The sequence below is a fragment of the Mercenaria mercenaria genome, chromosome 8, assembly GCF_021730395.1.
Source record: "Mercenaria mercenaria strain notata chromosome 8, MADL_Memer_1, whole genome shotgun sequence".
In the NCBI taxonomy this organism is placed as follows: domain Eukaryota; kingdom Metazoa; phylum Mollusca; class Bivalvia; order Venerida; family Veneridae; genus Mercenaria; species Mercenaria mercenaria.
Window position 1 is genome coordinate 25,531,597 of NC_069368.1, and position 17,863 is coordinate 25,549,459.

At 35.5% G+C, this 17,863-nt stretch overlaps 2 protein-coding genes across 2 annotated transcripts in view; one reads left to right on the top strand and one right to left on the bottom strand.

The window, feature by feature from the left end:
* The window catches only part of LOC123565448 (zinc finger MYND domain-containing protein 15-like), a 33,082-nt gene that overhangs the window by 11,547 nt on the left and 3,672 nt on the right, over nucleotides 1-17,863 (bottom strand). The window contains exons 2-7 of the mRNA XM_053549576.1: nucleotides 16,824-16,932; nucleotides 16,386-16,502; nucleotides 15,299-15,497; nucleotides 14,518-14,661; nucleotides 12,777-12,943; nucleotides 11,963-12,103 (exon numbers count right to left, since the gene is read on the bottom strand). Of these exons, the coding sequence (XP_053405551.1) occupies nucleotides 11,963-12,103; nucleotides 12,777-12,943; nucleotides 14,518-14,661; nucleotides 15,299-15,497; nucleotides 16,386-16,502; nucleotides 16,824-16,932 (877 nt within the window). The remainder of the gene's footprint in view (nucleotides 1-11,962; nucleotides 12,104-12,776; nucleotides 12,944-14,517; nucleotides 14,662-15,298; nucleotides 15,498-16,385; nucleotides 16,503-16,823; nucleotides 16,933-17,863) is intronic.
* On the top strand, nucleotides 1,323-8,253 carry LOC123522830 (E3 ubiquitin-protein ligase TRIM71-like). Its single transcript, XM_053549575.1, has 2 exons — nucleotides 1,323-1,454; nucleotides 3,923-8,253. Exon 2 carries the CDS (start codon nucleotides 3,928-3,930, stop codon nucleotides 5,764-5,766), a length of 1,839 nt encoding a protein of 612 aa, XP_053405550.1. The 5' UTR covers nucleotides 1,323-1,454; nucleotides 3,923-3,927; the 3' UTR covers nucleotides 5,767-8,253.

The window sequence follows — 17,863 nt, forward strand, 5'->3', positions numbered from 1 at the left end:
ACTCATGCAAGTTTTCATCCATTTATATCAAATACTTTTTTAGCTAGGTGTGTCACAAGGTGAAAATGTGCATTTTTGACTATTTCAAGGGCCATAACTCTGAAAATTAGGGAGCTAGGTGTGTCACAAGGTGAAAATGTGCATTTTTGACTATTTCAAGGGCCGTAACTCTAAAAATTAGGGACTGAGCCATACATAAATTAGGAGGTGCGCAAGTTCATGTCACGGTAAAGACTCATGCAAGGTTCCTCAATTTATATAAAATACTTTTTGATCTAGGCACGTCACAAGGTGAAAATGTTCATTTTTGACTATTTCAGGGGCCATAACTGGTAATAGGAGGTGGAGCCAGTTGAAAAATAGGAGGTGCTCAAGTTCATATCATGATTAAGACTCATGCAAAATTTCATCAATATATATCAAATACTTAGAGAGTTAGACACGTCACAAGGTGAAAATGTGCATTTTTGACTACCGGTATGTACGGGGCCATAACTCTGGAAATAAGGAGCGTGTCACAAACTTCAGAGGGACAGACGGATGCAAGGACAAGACCAAATCTATATGCCCCCACCACTCAAGTGTGTGGGGCCCGGGGGAGTGGGGGGAAGGCACAAACATCTAAATATTTCATCATTTGACAGTTTTGTAACTCCATTAACATGTCAAATGAAGCTATGTATATAAGCAGGACAAACTGACCCCCAGGTCTGTCAGAATGTGCATCAAGTTGCATTCTTTCCTGTGTGCTTTTGGTGAAATATAGAGGAAGAAACTACCAGGTTATTATTAACCTTTAGCCTGCTGGTGGAAATTGATTCTGGCTTTACGACCAAGGCAAACTAAGACCAGTCTGAACATCTTGGTCGGCACTGTTTGCTATTCAGTCATGATTTTCAATGAACACCCCTTCAAATAATAAATGGTACTGCCCAAACTACATGACCGACCAGTCCATTTTAGAAATTAAGCAGGGTAAAGGTTAATGTATTTTAGGTGTTTAATGCAGTCAAGTTATTTCCAGTATAACTTACTGACTTAATTATATTTAAAATAGTCTCCAGAGCTTAGTAGAGAATGACTTTGTATAATAAAATATACCCTTAATGAATGAAATAAAAGAATATAGCTCACAAGCATTAATCAAGTGTTACAAACTTGTTAATTGTGGTGAGATATTATATTAAATTTTATTTGAATGGACTTCCTTGTACATCTAAAATATGAAGCGAAACCACATGCATCTTTAAATCGATAGAATTATACTGAGTAAGTTTAAATCAATATAACTGGTTTCAACAGGTAAAATTTAACTATATGTAGCAGTACCCAGCTAGCATATAACCTATAGCTAAATATACCATATTAATGTAAATTTCATGGTCTAATTGTAGGTTTACAATGTATAACAGATATTTACTCTTAAAATACTTAATGAAAGAGGATATCTAACTGTAAGTTGTGTTTTTTTTCCTATACATTTAACTACTTTGGGTGCACTAAAATATACTAGTATTAATGCACATTTATAATGTATTAATGCACATTTATAAGTATTTCTCATTACTGGTTACCAGGTGTTATAGTTGCACCCACACAGATCAGGCAACATGGTCGCTTAGTATAGGTTGACCCCCAGACAAAACCATAACTCTTGCTGTTGACGTAAAAAAAAATATACTTAAACCTATAAGTTAGTGGCCATATTTTTGAGAACTAGGTCTAATAACAATATCTTAAATTCAAGTTTAAGGTAATTTTCCAATATGATTAAAGGTATATATTAGATCCAAATATTGGCAATATTAAGGATACATTAATTCAAGTCGAATATAGTCTTCATCATGACTGTACCTCCTGTTATGTTACAATCCTATTCTTATTTTTAAAAGTATTTACCCTACAGATTTACTTAATCGCATGCAAGACACTTGCAAATTTTTCCGTGAATGTGCAAATTGCACAGTATCTGTGTACAGATTTATTTAGAGGCCGATCTATTTATAGCGGCATTAAACAAGAGCACCGCCTTGCGGGTGCTGACGCTCATCTGATTTTTTTGTATAATAGAAATATTGTCCTACCCATGATTTTCTAAGTCTAAAAAGGGCCATCATTCTTGCAAAAAGCAGGACAGAGTTATGTTTCTTGACGTATAGCGTCCGCTTATGATGGTGATAAACTGGTGCAAGTTTTAAAGCAATAGCTTTGATAGTTTATGAGAAAAGTTGACTTAAACATAATACTCAACCAAGAAAATGATTTTCTAAGTCCAAAAGGGGCAATAATTATTGCAAAATGCAGGATGGAGTTATGTTGCTTGCTGTACAGGGTCAGCTTATGATGGTGAACAAGTGTTGCAAGTTTCAAAGCAATAGCTTTGATAGTTTAAGAGAAAAAGTTGACCTAAACATAAAACTTAACCAAGAAATTTGATATTTTCTTAGTCCAAAAGGGGCCATAAATCTTACAAAAAGCAGGATGGAGTTATGTTTCATGCTGTACAGGGTCAGCTTATGATGGTGAACAAGAGTTGCAAGTTTTAAGGCAATAGCTTTGATAGTTTAGGAGAAAAGCTGACCTAAACATAAAACTTAACCAAGAAAACTGATTTTCTAAGTCCAAAAGGGGCAATAATTCTTGCAAAAAGCAGGATGGAGTTATGTTTCTTGATGTACAGGGTCAGCTTATGATGGTGAACAAGTGTTGCAAGTTTCAAAGCAATACCTTTGATAGTTTAGGAGAAAAGTTGACCTAAACATAAAACTTAACCAAGAAATCTGATTTTTCTAAGTACAAAAGGGGCCATAAATCTTGCAAAAAGCAGGATGGAGTTATGTTTCTTGCTATACAGGGTCAGCTTATGATGGTGAACAAGTGTTCCAAGTTTCAAAGCAATAGCTTTGGTAGTTTAGGAGAAAAGCTGACCTAAACATAAAACTTAACCAGGCAACGCCGACGCAGACGCCGACGCCGACAACCGCTCAAGTGATGACAATAACTCATTTTTTTTCAAAAAATCAGATGAGCTAAAAAGTAGTTAAAACACTAAGTCTGACAGTGGCTATGGAATGGAAATGTTCAATCTTCAACCATGTCTGGTTTGATATGCTCTTTCCCTGTTATTTTCTAAATGATGAAGATTTCAACCATAGCCTCTACCACTGGCACGAGACCAGAAAGAAAATGCCATTGTACATGTTATACGTTACCCCTAGGTATACTACAAGAACCATGGTCATGAACAGGACAATGTACTAACCCATATCAATTGCACATTATTCGGCCTAGATAACAAAATTATCCTGTTCGACTGATATGAAAATGTATGTCAATCGTTATACACCAACACGTGTACACTAGAATGAGTATATACAACATAAATGTGCAGTGTGAATGAAATAAACAATACAAATGTGTACCACTGTATCATTTCAAATTCAAAATCATTTCTAAGATGACTTGCAGTCATAATTTTGAGTTTTATCAATTATAACTGCAAATATTTTATATTCTGTTTTTGCTTGTTTACATTTTGCATAACATGTGCACATGACATTGTTGTCTAAACCCAAGTTCATTAGGGAAGTTGATCCAAGATTTTTCTGTAACATTGACGGAAGAATAAAATATGAATAAAATGATTGTCACAACAGCAAAAGCAACACAAAAGCTAAAAAAAACTACTTTAAGACTGAAGCAAATCCATTAGTAATAACGTGAAAGTGCGTCAAAACTTGTATCAACTTGTATGGACACTGACAGTCAGGAGCAATTAGAATAGCTTTAATTTACTATATTTTGTAGTGTATTTAAGCTTAAAAAGTAGTCTGTCTTGACTATGAATGACTCATCAGTATGATAAATCATATGTAATCTTTGGGTATCTTCAGTCAAGACATTTTGTAATTGTTACTTTCAGGTAAAATGGCTGTCCCTGGGAAAAAAGTACCATCAGACTTTTCATCATCAATATCCTTGGGGTCAGAAGAGGATTTGAAACTTTTCTGCCTGCCATGTGATAGAGAAGGTCCTAGACTTCCTGCTTTTGGGTTCTGCAAAGACTGCAATGAACACTTGTGTCAGTCATGTTACAATCACCACAAAAAAGCTACACCTAGCAGACACCATGTTTTACTGGATATACACACTATGCCCAAAACACAACAACTTTCTTCACCATCAGATCATGTTGCTTCACATGATGACCTTACAATACCATGCCTCAAACACAAGAAAAAAATGATTGAGTTTTACTGTCAACATCACAAGGTAACTCTGTGCAGTGTATGCGTCACCTTGGAACACACTGGCCAACTCTGCAAGGTAGACTACATACCTGATATAGCTGAAGAAACTGTTGACAGCAAGGAATTCAAAGACATCACTGAACACATGGATGCCCTTCTACAACACTGCCAGAGTGTTAAAGAAAAATGTAAGAAGGTAACAGATAAATCTAATGCATCTATAACTGAAGCACTAAAAGAAATAAGGAAGCATAGACAAGAAATCAACAAAAGAATTGATGAATTAGAGAGTGAAGTTGAAAACAAGGCAAAAACTCTTCATCAGCAAAATAAAGAGAGAGTACAGAACACTGAAGCAATATGTGATGATGTCACTAAATCTGTGAAGGAACTGTCCAACAATATTAAACAAAGCAATATAGCAAAACAAGCAGATAAACTTTTCATCGAGTTGAAAACTGCTCAGCTGGAGATCACAGAGCATGAAACTTGTATCAAAGAGTTAATAACAGCTGAAGATGTTAAAGAATATCAGTTTACATCAAACCAAACAATTTTAACTGTTCTTCAAAAAGAAACATCACTTGGCACTCTTGAAGACAAGATACTTGCTACTAAAGTGAAAAAAGCACTTGATGAATATGTACAAATACCACTTGGACAGCCTGTACTTGAAGCAGAAACAGAAACGAAAACAAAGTCCTCTCCAGCTAGTAAAACTAATGAAGATTATTCCCAAAATGGAAGAATACATGTACAAACACAAAGCGATAAAAAAATCTGTGAGATTACAGGCATGACAGTTCTAAATTCTGATGAACTAGCTGTAGCTGATAACTCGAATAAGTGTATCAAAATGATCTCTGTAAGCAGTCAAACAGTCACTTCACAAATGTCTCTATCTCAACCACCCTGGGGCATTACCAAAGTGACCAATAATAAGGTTGTTGTTACTCAGCCATATGGGAATCGTATACAGTTCATATCAGTAAACTCAAAAATGTTGTCACAAGAACACAGTTTAAAAATAGGTGGAAAAGGTCGTGGGATATGTTTTTACAAAGATAAACTAGTGGTGTCATATGATTCTCCTGCAAAAGTCGAGATCTTAGATATGAAGGGGACAGTACTTACTACAGTAACACATAATACCAAAGGTGGAAGGCTTTTTAAGAATCCATATTATGTTCAGGTTAACAATCATTCTATCTATGTGTCTGATTGGGGCAACACAACAATTACTAGGTTAAACTGGAAAGGCATGGAAACTGGTAGTTTTACAGAATTTGGACAAAACAAAGGTATTGCATTGTCATCTGAGGATACTTTGTTTGTTTGTGACTTTACAAGGTATAAAGTTTTTGAGTTATCAGATGATTGTACAAAAAGAAAGATAGTGACAAAAAGTGTTAAATTGCCATATGCTTTATGCTGGTGTAATGAGGCTCAAACCTTGTATGTCAGCTCTAACTCTTCTTCAGAAATGGGGAACTTCATATATATCCTTCACAAATAATAACTAGTGTGATGCAAAATCAATAAAATGAATGCAACTGCCGATTCATTTGTAAATTAGTTGTATCATAGCTTCATGTATGTTTGAAAGAACTGAACTGTTAAATGACAGTATACATTTAATCAATACATTTATTAAAATGTTACATATTAAAATGTTAAATAAAGGAAAAGAAGTTTGTCCTAAAAGTACACTGGTCTTATTTGGCATTTGTAACATTTTATGATGGATATTGCTGCAACTTTCACTGATAAATTATATATTATAATCTGGATATATATATATAAATAGCTCTCTTAGTTTCTGTTTTTGCAGCTAACTCCTTCTGGGCCCGTATTCTTCAGCCATGTCACAAAACAGATAGAATAATTTAAATGCTGAGTATCTGGTATTTTCTTATGGGCGATAACCCTTCATATTAATCAGAATACAAATCAGAAACTCATGATTGTGTTTATTACAAATAGCATGTAATACTGAAAATATATATATTTCACTGAGTGAAACTGTTATTATTGTCCTTGGCTTGTCAAACTAGCAGCGAGTGATTCTGCCTTTGCGACCAATGCAGACCAAGATCAGCCGTGCAGGCTGATCATGGTCTGCACTGTTAGTTATTTAGTCAGTAAATTTCAGTGAATACCCCTTTGAATAATAAACGGTATAGCCCATTGTAGAAATTTAGCGGGGTAAAGGTTAATAAGGATCAGTTACAGAAGCATAACCAGCACCAGAATTCATGTGCTCTATGTAAACTAGGGATGGGAACGAATACTGAAATCAATATTCGAATATTCGGTTTGCCATATTCGAATATATTCGAATATTCGGTTAGTTTTAATGGAAGCTTTAAATTTTTATTAAGTGATTAGCATATACATAACGTATTCATTTGTTTAAAGCGTGGATCATCGTAAATAAGGCCAAAAAAATGTTTGTTCCGGGTAACCCGATGCTACATAGCAAAACCCGCCGAATCTAGCGTTTTATTTTACGATTCTGTCAGTATAATCATGAACATATTTAACTAATTCAGTGTTTTAGCTTCAAAATGATACAAAAAATCAAAACGATTAGAATTTAGACCGTCGCAATTTTATCTAAATATAGCAGGTCGTCCCATTTAAACACGTGACGCACTGTTGTATTACCGCCGCCATTTTGAAAAATTTCAATCGGCGCGTAGAAATCGTCGTGTAAAAAGCAAGTAAGACAGACTTAAACCTTCTTCAACATGAACTTATGCATCAATCATATGTTTTTCTTGATTTTATTATTAACTACTTCAAAATTTAATTCGAATACGGCCGACTGCGGATGAAAACCGTTTCTGCGGATGGTCTGAAACGTCGTACAAAATATTGTGAAAAGATCGACAATATCTACAAGTTTGGTATTGTTTTCGAAAAAAAAAAAATTCTACAACTTGTTACATAAAACCGGCGCCAATAAAAATGTACAAAAGATAAAAAGATATCACATTTACGCCTAATACAAACTGTTAATCCGTAGCGATGACCCCAGGTAATTATGCATTGCAATTTTCTTGTTAATTAGACATCTTTTGACATGCATCTGACACATTGACGCCTGTTGCAAACTGTTAATCCGTAACGATGGCCCCTGCCAATTATGCATTGCTATTTTCTTGTTGATTGGACATCTTTTCATACGCGATAAACTGACATGACATGGTTTTATTCTGTAGAATTAGCATGCTCATGTTGCCCAAAATCAATGATACTTATTTTGAAAAAAAAATTACAATAATTTACGAATATTCGAATTTGATTTTCATATTCGAATATTCGACCGATTTTCGAATATTCGAATATTCGAATATTCGTTCCCATCCCTAATGTAAACCCTTCAAACTTGAAATTTTCTCAATATCAAATCACTACTACAATAATTTCTATGTTTTACTATTAATAAGATAACTTTTTGTGTCTTGTAACAAATAAAAAAATAATTTATTACACTGACACTTGATTTCATTATTTTAAGAGTGGTAAATTACAAGACGATGGGTCTTAACATAATTCTAGCCATTTATTTAAAGCTACTCATCCACAGTATGAGTTAAATTGTCCAACATGTTTATTTCCACTAAGTTTGGCATAGAATGTATATATGACTCTGCAAAGTCATAACGTGGGTGAAAATAAAGTTAGATACTGGTAAAAATGCAAATTTTCTGCATTATTTCAAAACATTGCAACAGTTTACTAACTTCTGTACATTATTTTTGGTTATTTATAAGACTATTTTGCAAAAATCTTATGTCAGTAAGTTTGTACGACTAGTAACTTAAGTACTCATTGTTTACGGATTTTTGAGAGAAATTATTTTTCACCTAAATGTGTGGGTTAGTCACTTTAAAAAATTCTAATATAATTTGACATTCACATTTGATATGGCTTTATCTTATCTTTTAAATGAAAAACAGAGTTTGCAAGTTGATCGCAATATTTTCCATATGCTTAGCATCTGGAGAACCATTTAACTCAAAATTACACTATGGCAAGTTTTCCGAAGCTGGCAACCTTAACCACTTGGTCATGGGGCCCCTACTTGGTTATACGAAGTTCTTTCAGAAGTGTTTTCGGAAATCTAAACACATTACTGTTGTCCCTCAGAAGGATTGCCACACAATCAAAGACAAATAAACTTTCCTAACTTATCAATGACCAAGTCATGATTTTCGCTGATTTTGTCCTTATCCTCCTCTTCATCCTACAAATCTATCCATTTCTATTCTGTTTCAAACTGCAAAAGTTTGAAGGATAAAAAAATACCAGTTTGTTTAAATGGGGTACTTACAAAACTTACAAAAGGAATATTCTTACAAAAGGAATATTCTTTAGTACTATGAACAAGTTAATTCTTTGAAATGTTACGATATCTTAAATTGAAATTTCAAACCTGGCACACAAAAATTATTTTTCCCCGACTATTCTGTAACTTTTTTTAAATTTAAGTTTTCATTGACCAATTTTCAGAATTCCCTCACAATTCAATGACCTTGAAAAAAATTCCATGACTTGGATGCAAACTTGGACATCATTTAAAACTGCTGTCCTCTGCCTACGACAACACTGCGAGTCGTCTCACTGCATCTAGAAACTCACTGTATACTGTACTGGTACTGATGATAAACCCGGACAGATGATAAAGTCGACCACCTTGGAATTATTCGATTGCAATTGGTTATTTATAAAATTGAACACACCATCTAATAGCAACCACTTACAACACCAACTGGTGTAAACAAAAACAAAATTGGGAAATATTCTGTATAAATAAATGACTTACATTTATCTGTATAAAAAAATATTTATCCAAAATTACTGGGGAAGAGGGTGTTTTTTGCGCATGCTCACTGTCGACACATGAAGGCCTGACATTGGGTCACTTTTCATTACTTGATCAGGAATGACTGTTGCAGCTTTTTGGAGAAAGTTTCAATATAATACGAAGAAAATTTTGTAAATGACAAAGTGGTCAGATTTATCATCAGTCAACGTTCATACAGTCCCCATTTTACAAACCCCTTTTAGGGCCTCACTTCGTGTGAGTTTGCTTACTAAATATAAATTTGAACTATGTAAAGTTTTCAGCAAATGTTAAGCTTTATTTTGATACTGACCATTGATTACAATTTGCAGAAATAAAAAAAGTTACAGGTATAAACAAGAGGACCATGATGGTCCTGAACGCTCACCTCTTCCCACATGATCCAGTTTTGAGTATGACGTCGTTTTTTCAATTATTTGACATAGTGACCTAGTTTTTGAGCTCGTGTGACCCAGTTTTGAACTTGACCTAGATATTATCAAGATAAAAATTCTGACCAATTTTCATGAAGATTCATTGAAAAATATGGTCTCTAGAGAGGTCACAAGGTTTTTCTATTATTTGACCTATTGACCTAGTTTTTTAAGGCATGTGACCCAGTTTCAAATTGGCCTCTAGAGAGGTCACAAGGTTTTTCTATTTCAAGACCTACTGACCTAGTTTTTGATCGCAGTTGACTCAGTTGACCCAGTTTCATGATCCAGTTTTGAGTATGACGTCGTTTTTTCAATTATTTGACATAGTGACCTAGTTTTTGAGCTCGTGTGACCCAGTTTCAAACTTGACCTAGATATCATCAAGATAAACATTCAGACCAACTTTCATACAGATCCCATGACAAAATATGGCCTCTAGAGAGGTCACAACGTTTTTTCATTATTTGACCTACTGACCTACTTTTTGATGGCATGTGACCCACTTTCAAACTTGACCTAGATATCATCAAGATGAACATTCTGACCAATTTTTATGGAGATCCATTCACAAGTATGGCCTCTAGAGAGGTCACAAGGTTTTTCTATTTTTAGACGTACTGACCTAGTTTTTGACCGCACATGACCCTGTTTCAAACTTGACCTAGATATCATCAAGATGAACATTCAGACCAACTTTCATGAAGATCCACTGAAAAATATGGCCTCTAGAGAGGTCACAAGGTTTTTCTATTATTTGAGCTACTGACCTAGTTTTTGATGGCACGTGACCCACTTTCGAACTTGATCTAGATATCATCAAGATGAACATTCAGACCAACTTTCATACAGATCCATTGAAAATTATGGCCTCTAGAGAGGTTACAACGTTTTTAGTTCGACTATTCATAGAATAGTAGAGCTATTGGACTCGCCCATGCGTCGGCGTCCGCGTCCCGATTTGGTTAAGTTTTGTATGTAAGCTGGTATCTCAGCAACCACTTGTGGGAATGGATTGAAACTTCACACACTTATTCACTGTGATAAACTGACTTACATTGCACAGGTTCCATAACTCTGTTTTGCTTTTTTACAAAATTATGCCCCTTTTTTGACTTAGAAATTTTTGGTTAAGGTTTTGTATGTAAGCTGGTATCTCAGTAACCACTTGTGGGAATGGATTGAAACTTCACACACTTATTTACTGTGATAAACTGACTTACACTGCACAGGTTCCATAACTCTATTTTGCTTTTTCACAAAATTATGCCCCTTTTTTGACTTAGAATTTTTTGGTTAAGGTTTTGTATGTAAGCTGGTATCTCAGTACTCACTAATGGGAATGGATTGAAACTTCACACACTTGTTCACTGTCATGATCTGACATGCACAAAGCAGGTCCCATAACTTTATTTTGCTTTTTTTACAAAATTATGCCCCTTTTTCAACATAGAAATTTTTGGTTAAGTTTTTGTATGTAAGCTGGTATCTCAGTATCCACTAATGGGAAAGGATTGAAACTTCACACACTTGTTCACTGTCATGATATGACATGCAGTGCAAAGGGTCAATAACTCAACTTTGCATTTTACAAAATTATGCCCCTTTTTCAACTTAGGAGTTTTTGGGTTAAATTCTTATATGTAAGCTGGTATCTCAGTACCCACTAATGGGAATGGATTGAAACTTCATACACTTGTCCACTGTCATGAGCTGATAAGCACTATGCAGGTTCCATAACCCTATTTTACTTTTTTACTAAATTATGCCCCTTTTTCGACTTTCTTATTCATTCAAGCGACAAGGCTGTTAAATAGTCGAGCGTTGCTGTCCTCCGACAGCTCTTGTTCTATTATTTGACCTACTGACCTAGTTTTTGATGGCACGTGACCCACTTTCGAACTTGACTTAGATATCATCAAGGTGAACATTCTGACCAACTTTCATGAAGATCTTGTGAAATATATGGCCTCTAGAGAGGTCACAAGGTTTTTCTATTTTTAGACCTACTGACCTAGTTTTTGAAGGCACGTGACCCAGTTTCGAACTTGACCTAGATATCATCAAGGTGAACATTCTGACCAATTTTCATGAAGATCCATTGAAAATTATGGCCTCTAGAGAGGTCACAAGGTTTTTCTTTTTTTAGACCTACTGACCTAGTTTTCAATGGCACGTGACCCAGTTTCGAACTTGACCTAGAATTTACCAAGATGAACATTCTGACCCATTTTCATAAAGATCCCATGAAAACTGTGACCTCTAGAGATGTCACAAGGAAAAGTTTACGGACGCACGGACGGACGCTGCGCGATCACAAAAGCTCACCTTGTCACTTCGTGACAGGTGAGCTAAAAACCTCATTTTTTGTCCGGGTTTATCATCAGTACCAGTACTCTAAATAAAACGTTTACCAATATCCTTACCAAATGGAATAAGACATGGACAATCTTTATGTTGATGACTAGGTTGCTGACATTCACGACGCCATGCTCCTTGTCCATACACACCATTTCTCTCTAGGAACTGTCTGTATTTAATGGCATCAAAGTCCTCAGAAGTTGTCTCTGAAAACACAAACACCATCACTTTTAAACTGAGCTGATCGTAAAACATAATACCCCTTATGATGGTCTGTTGGAAGAAACTAGGTGTGTACTTTTCAGCCATGTAGCCATATAGGGAAAACTAGTCCCATCCCCTGAACGCCACATTTTTTAAATGAAACAGAAAGATTTGAGAGAATTTAGTAGAGGGTCATCCAAGGAATAAAAAATTTTTTAATGCTGTGAAATTATTTTGAAATTAGACCAGCAGTAGCAGAGAAGAAGATTTTCAAAGTTTTCAATAGTGTCATATAGGAAAAACTAGTCCCACTCCCTTGAGGCCATGTTTTTTTCAACAAAACCAAACGATCAGAAGGTCACCCAAGGAACATTTCTGTGAAATCATTTCAAAATCATGCCAGCAGTTTCTGATGGAATTTTTCAGTTTTCCAGTTTTGGTTGCTATGGCAAATAGAACTCTGAATGGATGACCTAGAATATAAAAGGGGACCACCCAAGGAACATCGCTATGAACTTTGGTTAAAATTGGCACAGTGGTTTAGGAGAATTTGTTCTTTAAATAAACTGTGGACAGCAGACAGACTGATTACAGGTATCTAATGCTCCTACAGGTGGACCAGACCATTTCATTATCAGGTGGGCTAAAAAGAATATCAACTAAAATAAAATTTACCGGCCGCAAAAGTGAATGGAAAATTTCTGAGTTCGTCAGCTTTGGACATGTATGCCTTCATCTTCTTACACCAGTACTTGTGGCAGTGTGCAGCAAGTGGCCCTTTCTGAGACCAGTCTTTCTTCTGACACGTCTTAGAACAGTACAGTACAGCTTGGCATGAAGAACTTAAAACAGAAATTATCAGTTATAAAACACTAGGCAAACAAAATGCAGCTGGATGCTGTAACTTTTTAACATTCTAATTTTAGATGTGTATTCAAAGAACAGATATTAAAGCAGAGCCAATTTTATTACCACGATGACATAATTAAAAGACGTATTCTCCTAAAATGGAGTGCCCTTGTCTGTGGCCCTGACCATGGAGATTAACCCTTAGCATGCTGGATGTGATTTATTATGCCTTTGTGACCAGTGTAGATCATGATTGGCCTGCACATCCATGCAGTCTGATCATGATCTGCACTATTCTCTATTCAGTCAGTATATTTTTGTTCAGTATCCCTGGTACTGTCCAAATTGAAAGATGGACAAGTTCATTATAGAAATTTAGCAGGATAAGGGTAAAGACTTGACAATTAGAATCCCATGAATTGCAAAACAAGAGGGCCATAAAGGCCCTGTATTGCTCACCTGACCTATTGACCTAAAGATCATCAAGATAGTTTCATTAAGATATGGTCATAAATGTGGCTTCTAAAGTGTTAACAAACTTTTTCTTTGATTTGACCCGGTGACCTAGTTTTTGATCCCACATGACCCAGATTCGGATTTGATCTAAAGATCATCAAGATTAGCATTCTGACTAAGTTTCATGAAGACATAGTCATAAATGTGGCCTCTAGCATGTTAACAAGCTTTTCCTTTGATTTGACCTAGTGACCTAGTTTGTGATCTTACATGACCCATATTCAAACTGGACTTTGAGATCATCATGATTAACATTCTGACCAAGTTTCATGAAGACACAGTCATAAATGTGGCCTCTACAGTGTTAACAAGCTTTTCCATTTGATTTGACCTGGTGACCTAGTTTTTTGACCCAGATGACCCAATATCAAAATCATCCAGGGTAACATTTTGACTAAGTTTGATTAAGATTGGGCCAAAATTGTGACCTCTAGAGTGTTAACAAGCTTTTCCTTTGACTTGACCTGGTGACCTAGTTTTTAAACCCAGATGACCCAATATCGAAATTGTCCAAGATTTTATTGAGGGTAACATTCTGACTAAGTTTCATTAAGATCGGGTCAAAATTGTGACCTCTAGAGTGTTAACAAGCTTTTCCTTTGATTTGACCGGTGACCTAGTTTTTTGACCCCAGATGACCCAATATTGAACTCATTCAAAATTTTATTGAGGGCAACATTCTGGCCAAGTTTCATTAAGATTGGTTCAAAATTGTGACCTCTATAGTGTTAACAGTCAAACTGTTGACGACGGACGGACAACTGACGATGACAGACGATGGACACAGGGCAATCACAAAAGCTCACCTTGAGCACTTTGTGCTCAGGTGAGCTAAAAATTTACATCTGAGCTAGGAAGTTTTCTGGACAAACTAATATACAGACCGACTGTGAAGTTTTTTGTTATATGCCTGCCTTCTGCTGCATAAAAATATGTTTATTTCCTAACTTGGCGACAGCTTAACTGCAACTGTAATATTTATGTAACTCTTTGATGCAAAAAATCTACTCAGATAGGGAGTTGATTACTAGCAGAGTTCCAAACGCATTACCATTTTTTGAAAAGGTCTTTAGATCCACGTAGACGGCACACACAACATTCCCTCATTCTGACTGGCTCTGGTTCAGGCGCTTGTTCCATCCCTGCATACATATATGTAATCCCCAAATCTGACACGTCCAACCCCACTGCCTTCCTATAGATATGACATAGAAAGGTTTGACACTAAGATGATACCTACACTTCATACTTGACATCATGTTAATACCATGACATGGGTCATTTATCAGATCCACAATTTCCCTCAAATTTAATAGTGTAGTTTACTCAAGTTCAGCGCTATAAAACACTTTCAAAAAAGTACATTTCCTAGTTAGAACTCCTAACATGAAAATAAAATAGGTTTAATCTAAAGAAAGTACCAGAAGCAGGAACAGGGCTCTTTGCTAGTGCCGGGAATCAGTCAACATTTTCACACTGATTAATCAGTATAAAATATACCTAATCATTGATCAATGTTAACAAAAGTCAGACAATCAGTACCAGGTAACTCTATGCTTGTTATAAAGAGTAATCTTCTTCTAATGAGAGCGGATGCCAAAATAGCATAATATGTTATGCACAACTTTGTCAAGGATGAAAATTTTCATCAACAATCATGTCATGGGCCAATTATTCACAACTACTTCATTCCATGATTAATCAACATGACTTTGTAACTACATTTTGCCTTATTTTGAATATAGTTTCTCAATAAAAAACAACAAAAAAACCCTGCAATTAAGGTTTAATTGAACCTACGTGTACGCAAATCAAAGTTCTATAACTCTTACTCTGCAGATGCTGGGTCTTTAAAGGTCACTTTCAGTGGTCTCCTTGGCAGGCCAACCATTGGATGTAGTGTACAAATACACAACAGCTCTCGGCATTGGTTGGCGAAGGTGGTTTCATGTGCGTAGGCATTTCTCGTACCCAGAACATAGTTATTTTTGTCATTGATGGTTAAAACTCTAAAAGACTGACCATCCTCATCTGTGAAAATTTCAAAATTGTATCCAGGTAATACATAATACCCAACACAGACAGTTGTTAAGGTAGATTCGAATTGTTGTCCAAGAAATAGGAATGTTACCCTAAATGTTGAAATATCTACAGAGTTTCAATCCAGTATCTGCATTAGTTTTGGAGATAGTAAAACTTTAACTTTTAGTTCAAAAAGGGACATTTGTAAAACTCAAGTCAGAGTTATGAGACTTTTATGAGACTTAATGTTATAACCTAGTTTTATAAACCCAAAGAAATGTGTGAAGTTTCAATTCAATATTTGCATCAGTTTTTGTGATAGTGACTTGCATGCAAAACTTTATTCTTGAACTAGGATTCATAAGTCCAAAAGTGGGCACAATTTGGCCAAAATAAATGTCAGAGTTATGCGACTTGGTGCTGTCACCTAGTTTTATCAACCAAAAGACACATGTGAAGTTTCAATTCAATATCTGCATTAGTTTTGGAGATAGCAACTAGCAGGCAAAACTTCAACCAGCATTTTCTAAGTCCAAAAGGGGGCATAATTTGGCCAAAATATATGTCAGAGTCATGGGACTTGACCCAGTGTGGTTTGTAATTGACCTAGAAAAAGACTAAATAAGTTGCAGGACTGGTAACTTCTATTGCACGATGAGTAACAATAGTAAGTCACTACGCACTAGTCCTGCAGAATGAGTTGTCTCTGAAAAACATTTTTTCCTGCTTTCCAACATCAAATAATCTTCTGAGAGGCTTGCTAAGTCTATGTCTCTAGAAATCGCCTATAAAAAATTTGACCAAATTCTGATTCTAATCAATGCCTGGGGCAGTGGGAGGGGTGGGGTGGGGGGGAAGGGGGCGGGGGTTAACTGGCTTATTTTTGGAATACAACACCTTTTAAGTCAAGAAATTCTTCAATGAGCCAAATCGTGTCTTCCACTGGTAGATTCTTTACCTCGTCCATTCTGTTTAGGGCATCTTCAGTTTCTTTTTTTACTTTTTCAGACATCACTGAAAACATTCATTTCAGCTATTTTCATATGTACCATTATTTCATAGCTAGTCCAAAAATTACAAATTATTAACTTATTACTGCAGTTTTATTTTGGGGCCAATGTGCAATTCTTAAGTTTGCAAACACCAAATTAATGCCCTAATTTTACAGTCAGAATAAATTTAAACTGATACCAACTTCACATGTCCACAGTTTTAGTTTTTAGTGAGAACTTTTCAATAATCACAAATTCTGTATCAATATAAGACTGACATAACGGATATCCCAGATAATGGATAGCACGATAAACTATGACAGATCAATTTTATAGAGTTTACCTCCGACATTATTGTTTGGATTGTCTTCACAGAAACCAAATAGCAGCTTTTCCGGTTCTTCCATCTCTTCCATCCACTTTAAAATTTCATCTTCTCTTTTCACTGGATCCTACATCATAAAAAAGCATATCAGAAGATTTTGCTACGCTGAGTTTAAGTTCCATAAATATATAGCTAGTCTTTTAAAATATATTCCTAGCCTTAAAAGATATACAGCTAGCTTTCAACAAGAATGCCTGACTGTCACAAAATATGCCTGTCTAAATATTCAGTAACGTACCATAAAAAGATTTCTAGTAATTCAAGGGCCATTATCCAAGAGTGCCTGGGACGATTTGGGTGGTTACAGAACTTGGCTGTGATATTATGCCCACAAACATTGTCACCATGTCTGGTGAAGATCGGATGAAAACTGTTCAACTTAGAGGGTGGACAAGGCTAAATTCGCAGATTTCGAGTAATTCAAGGGCCATAATCCAAGAGTGCCTGGGGCCATTTGGCTGGTTATCAAACCTGGCCAAGATATTATGCCCACAAACATTGTCAGCATTGTTTTGTGAAGATCGGATGAAAACTGTCTGACTGAGAGAGCGGACATGCTTTTGGACGCCGACCGCCCGCCCGCAACGCGTGTTCACATAATACGCATTGCTCTTTCAGAGACAGTCGCATAAAAATATACAGACAGCCTAAACCATATACAGCTAGCCTTAAAATATACAGATGCCTTTATAAAATATATAGCTAGCCTTAAAATATACAGATGCCTTTATAAGATATATAGCTAGCTTTAAAAATATACAGATGCCTTTATAAAATATATAGCTACCCTTATAAAAATAATAGAATATATAGCTAGCCATATAAAGTATAATGGCAAGTCTTATAAACTGTAAAACTAGCCTTATAAACTATATAGCTAACCATATAAAGTATATGGCAAGTCTTATAAACTAAAAAACTAGCCTTATAAACTATTTAGCTAACCATATAAAGTATATGGCAAGTCTTATAAACTATAAAACTAGCCTTATAGGAGA

Excerpts from the sequence above, each read along its gene's own strand:
- LOC123522830 (XM_053549575.1), top strand. The coding sequence starts at position 3,928 with ATGGCTGTCCCTGGGAAAAAAGTACCATCAGACTTTTCATCATCAATA.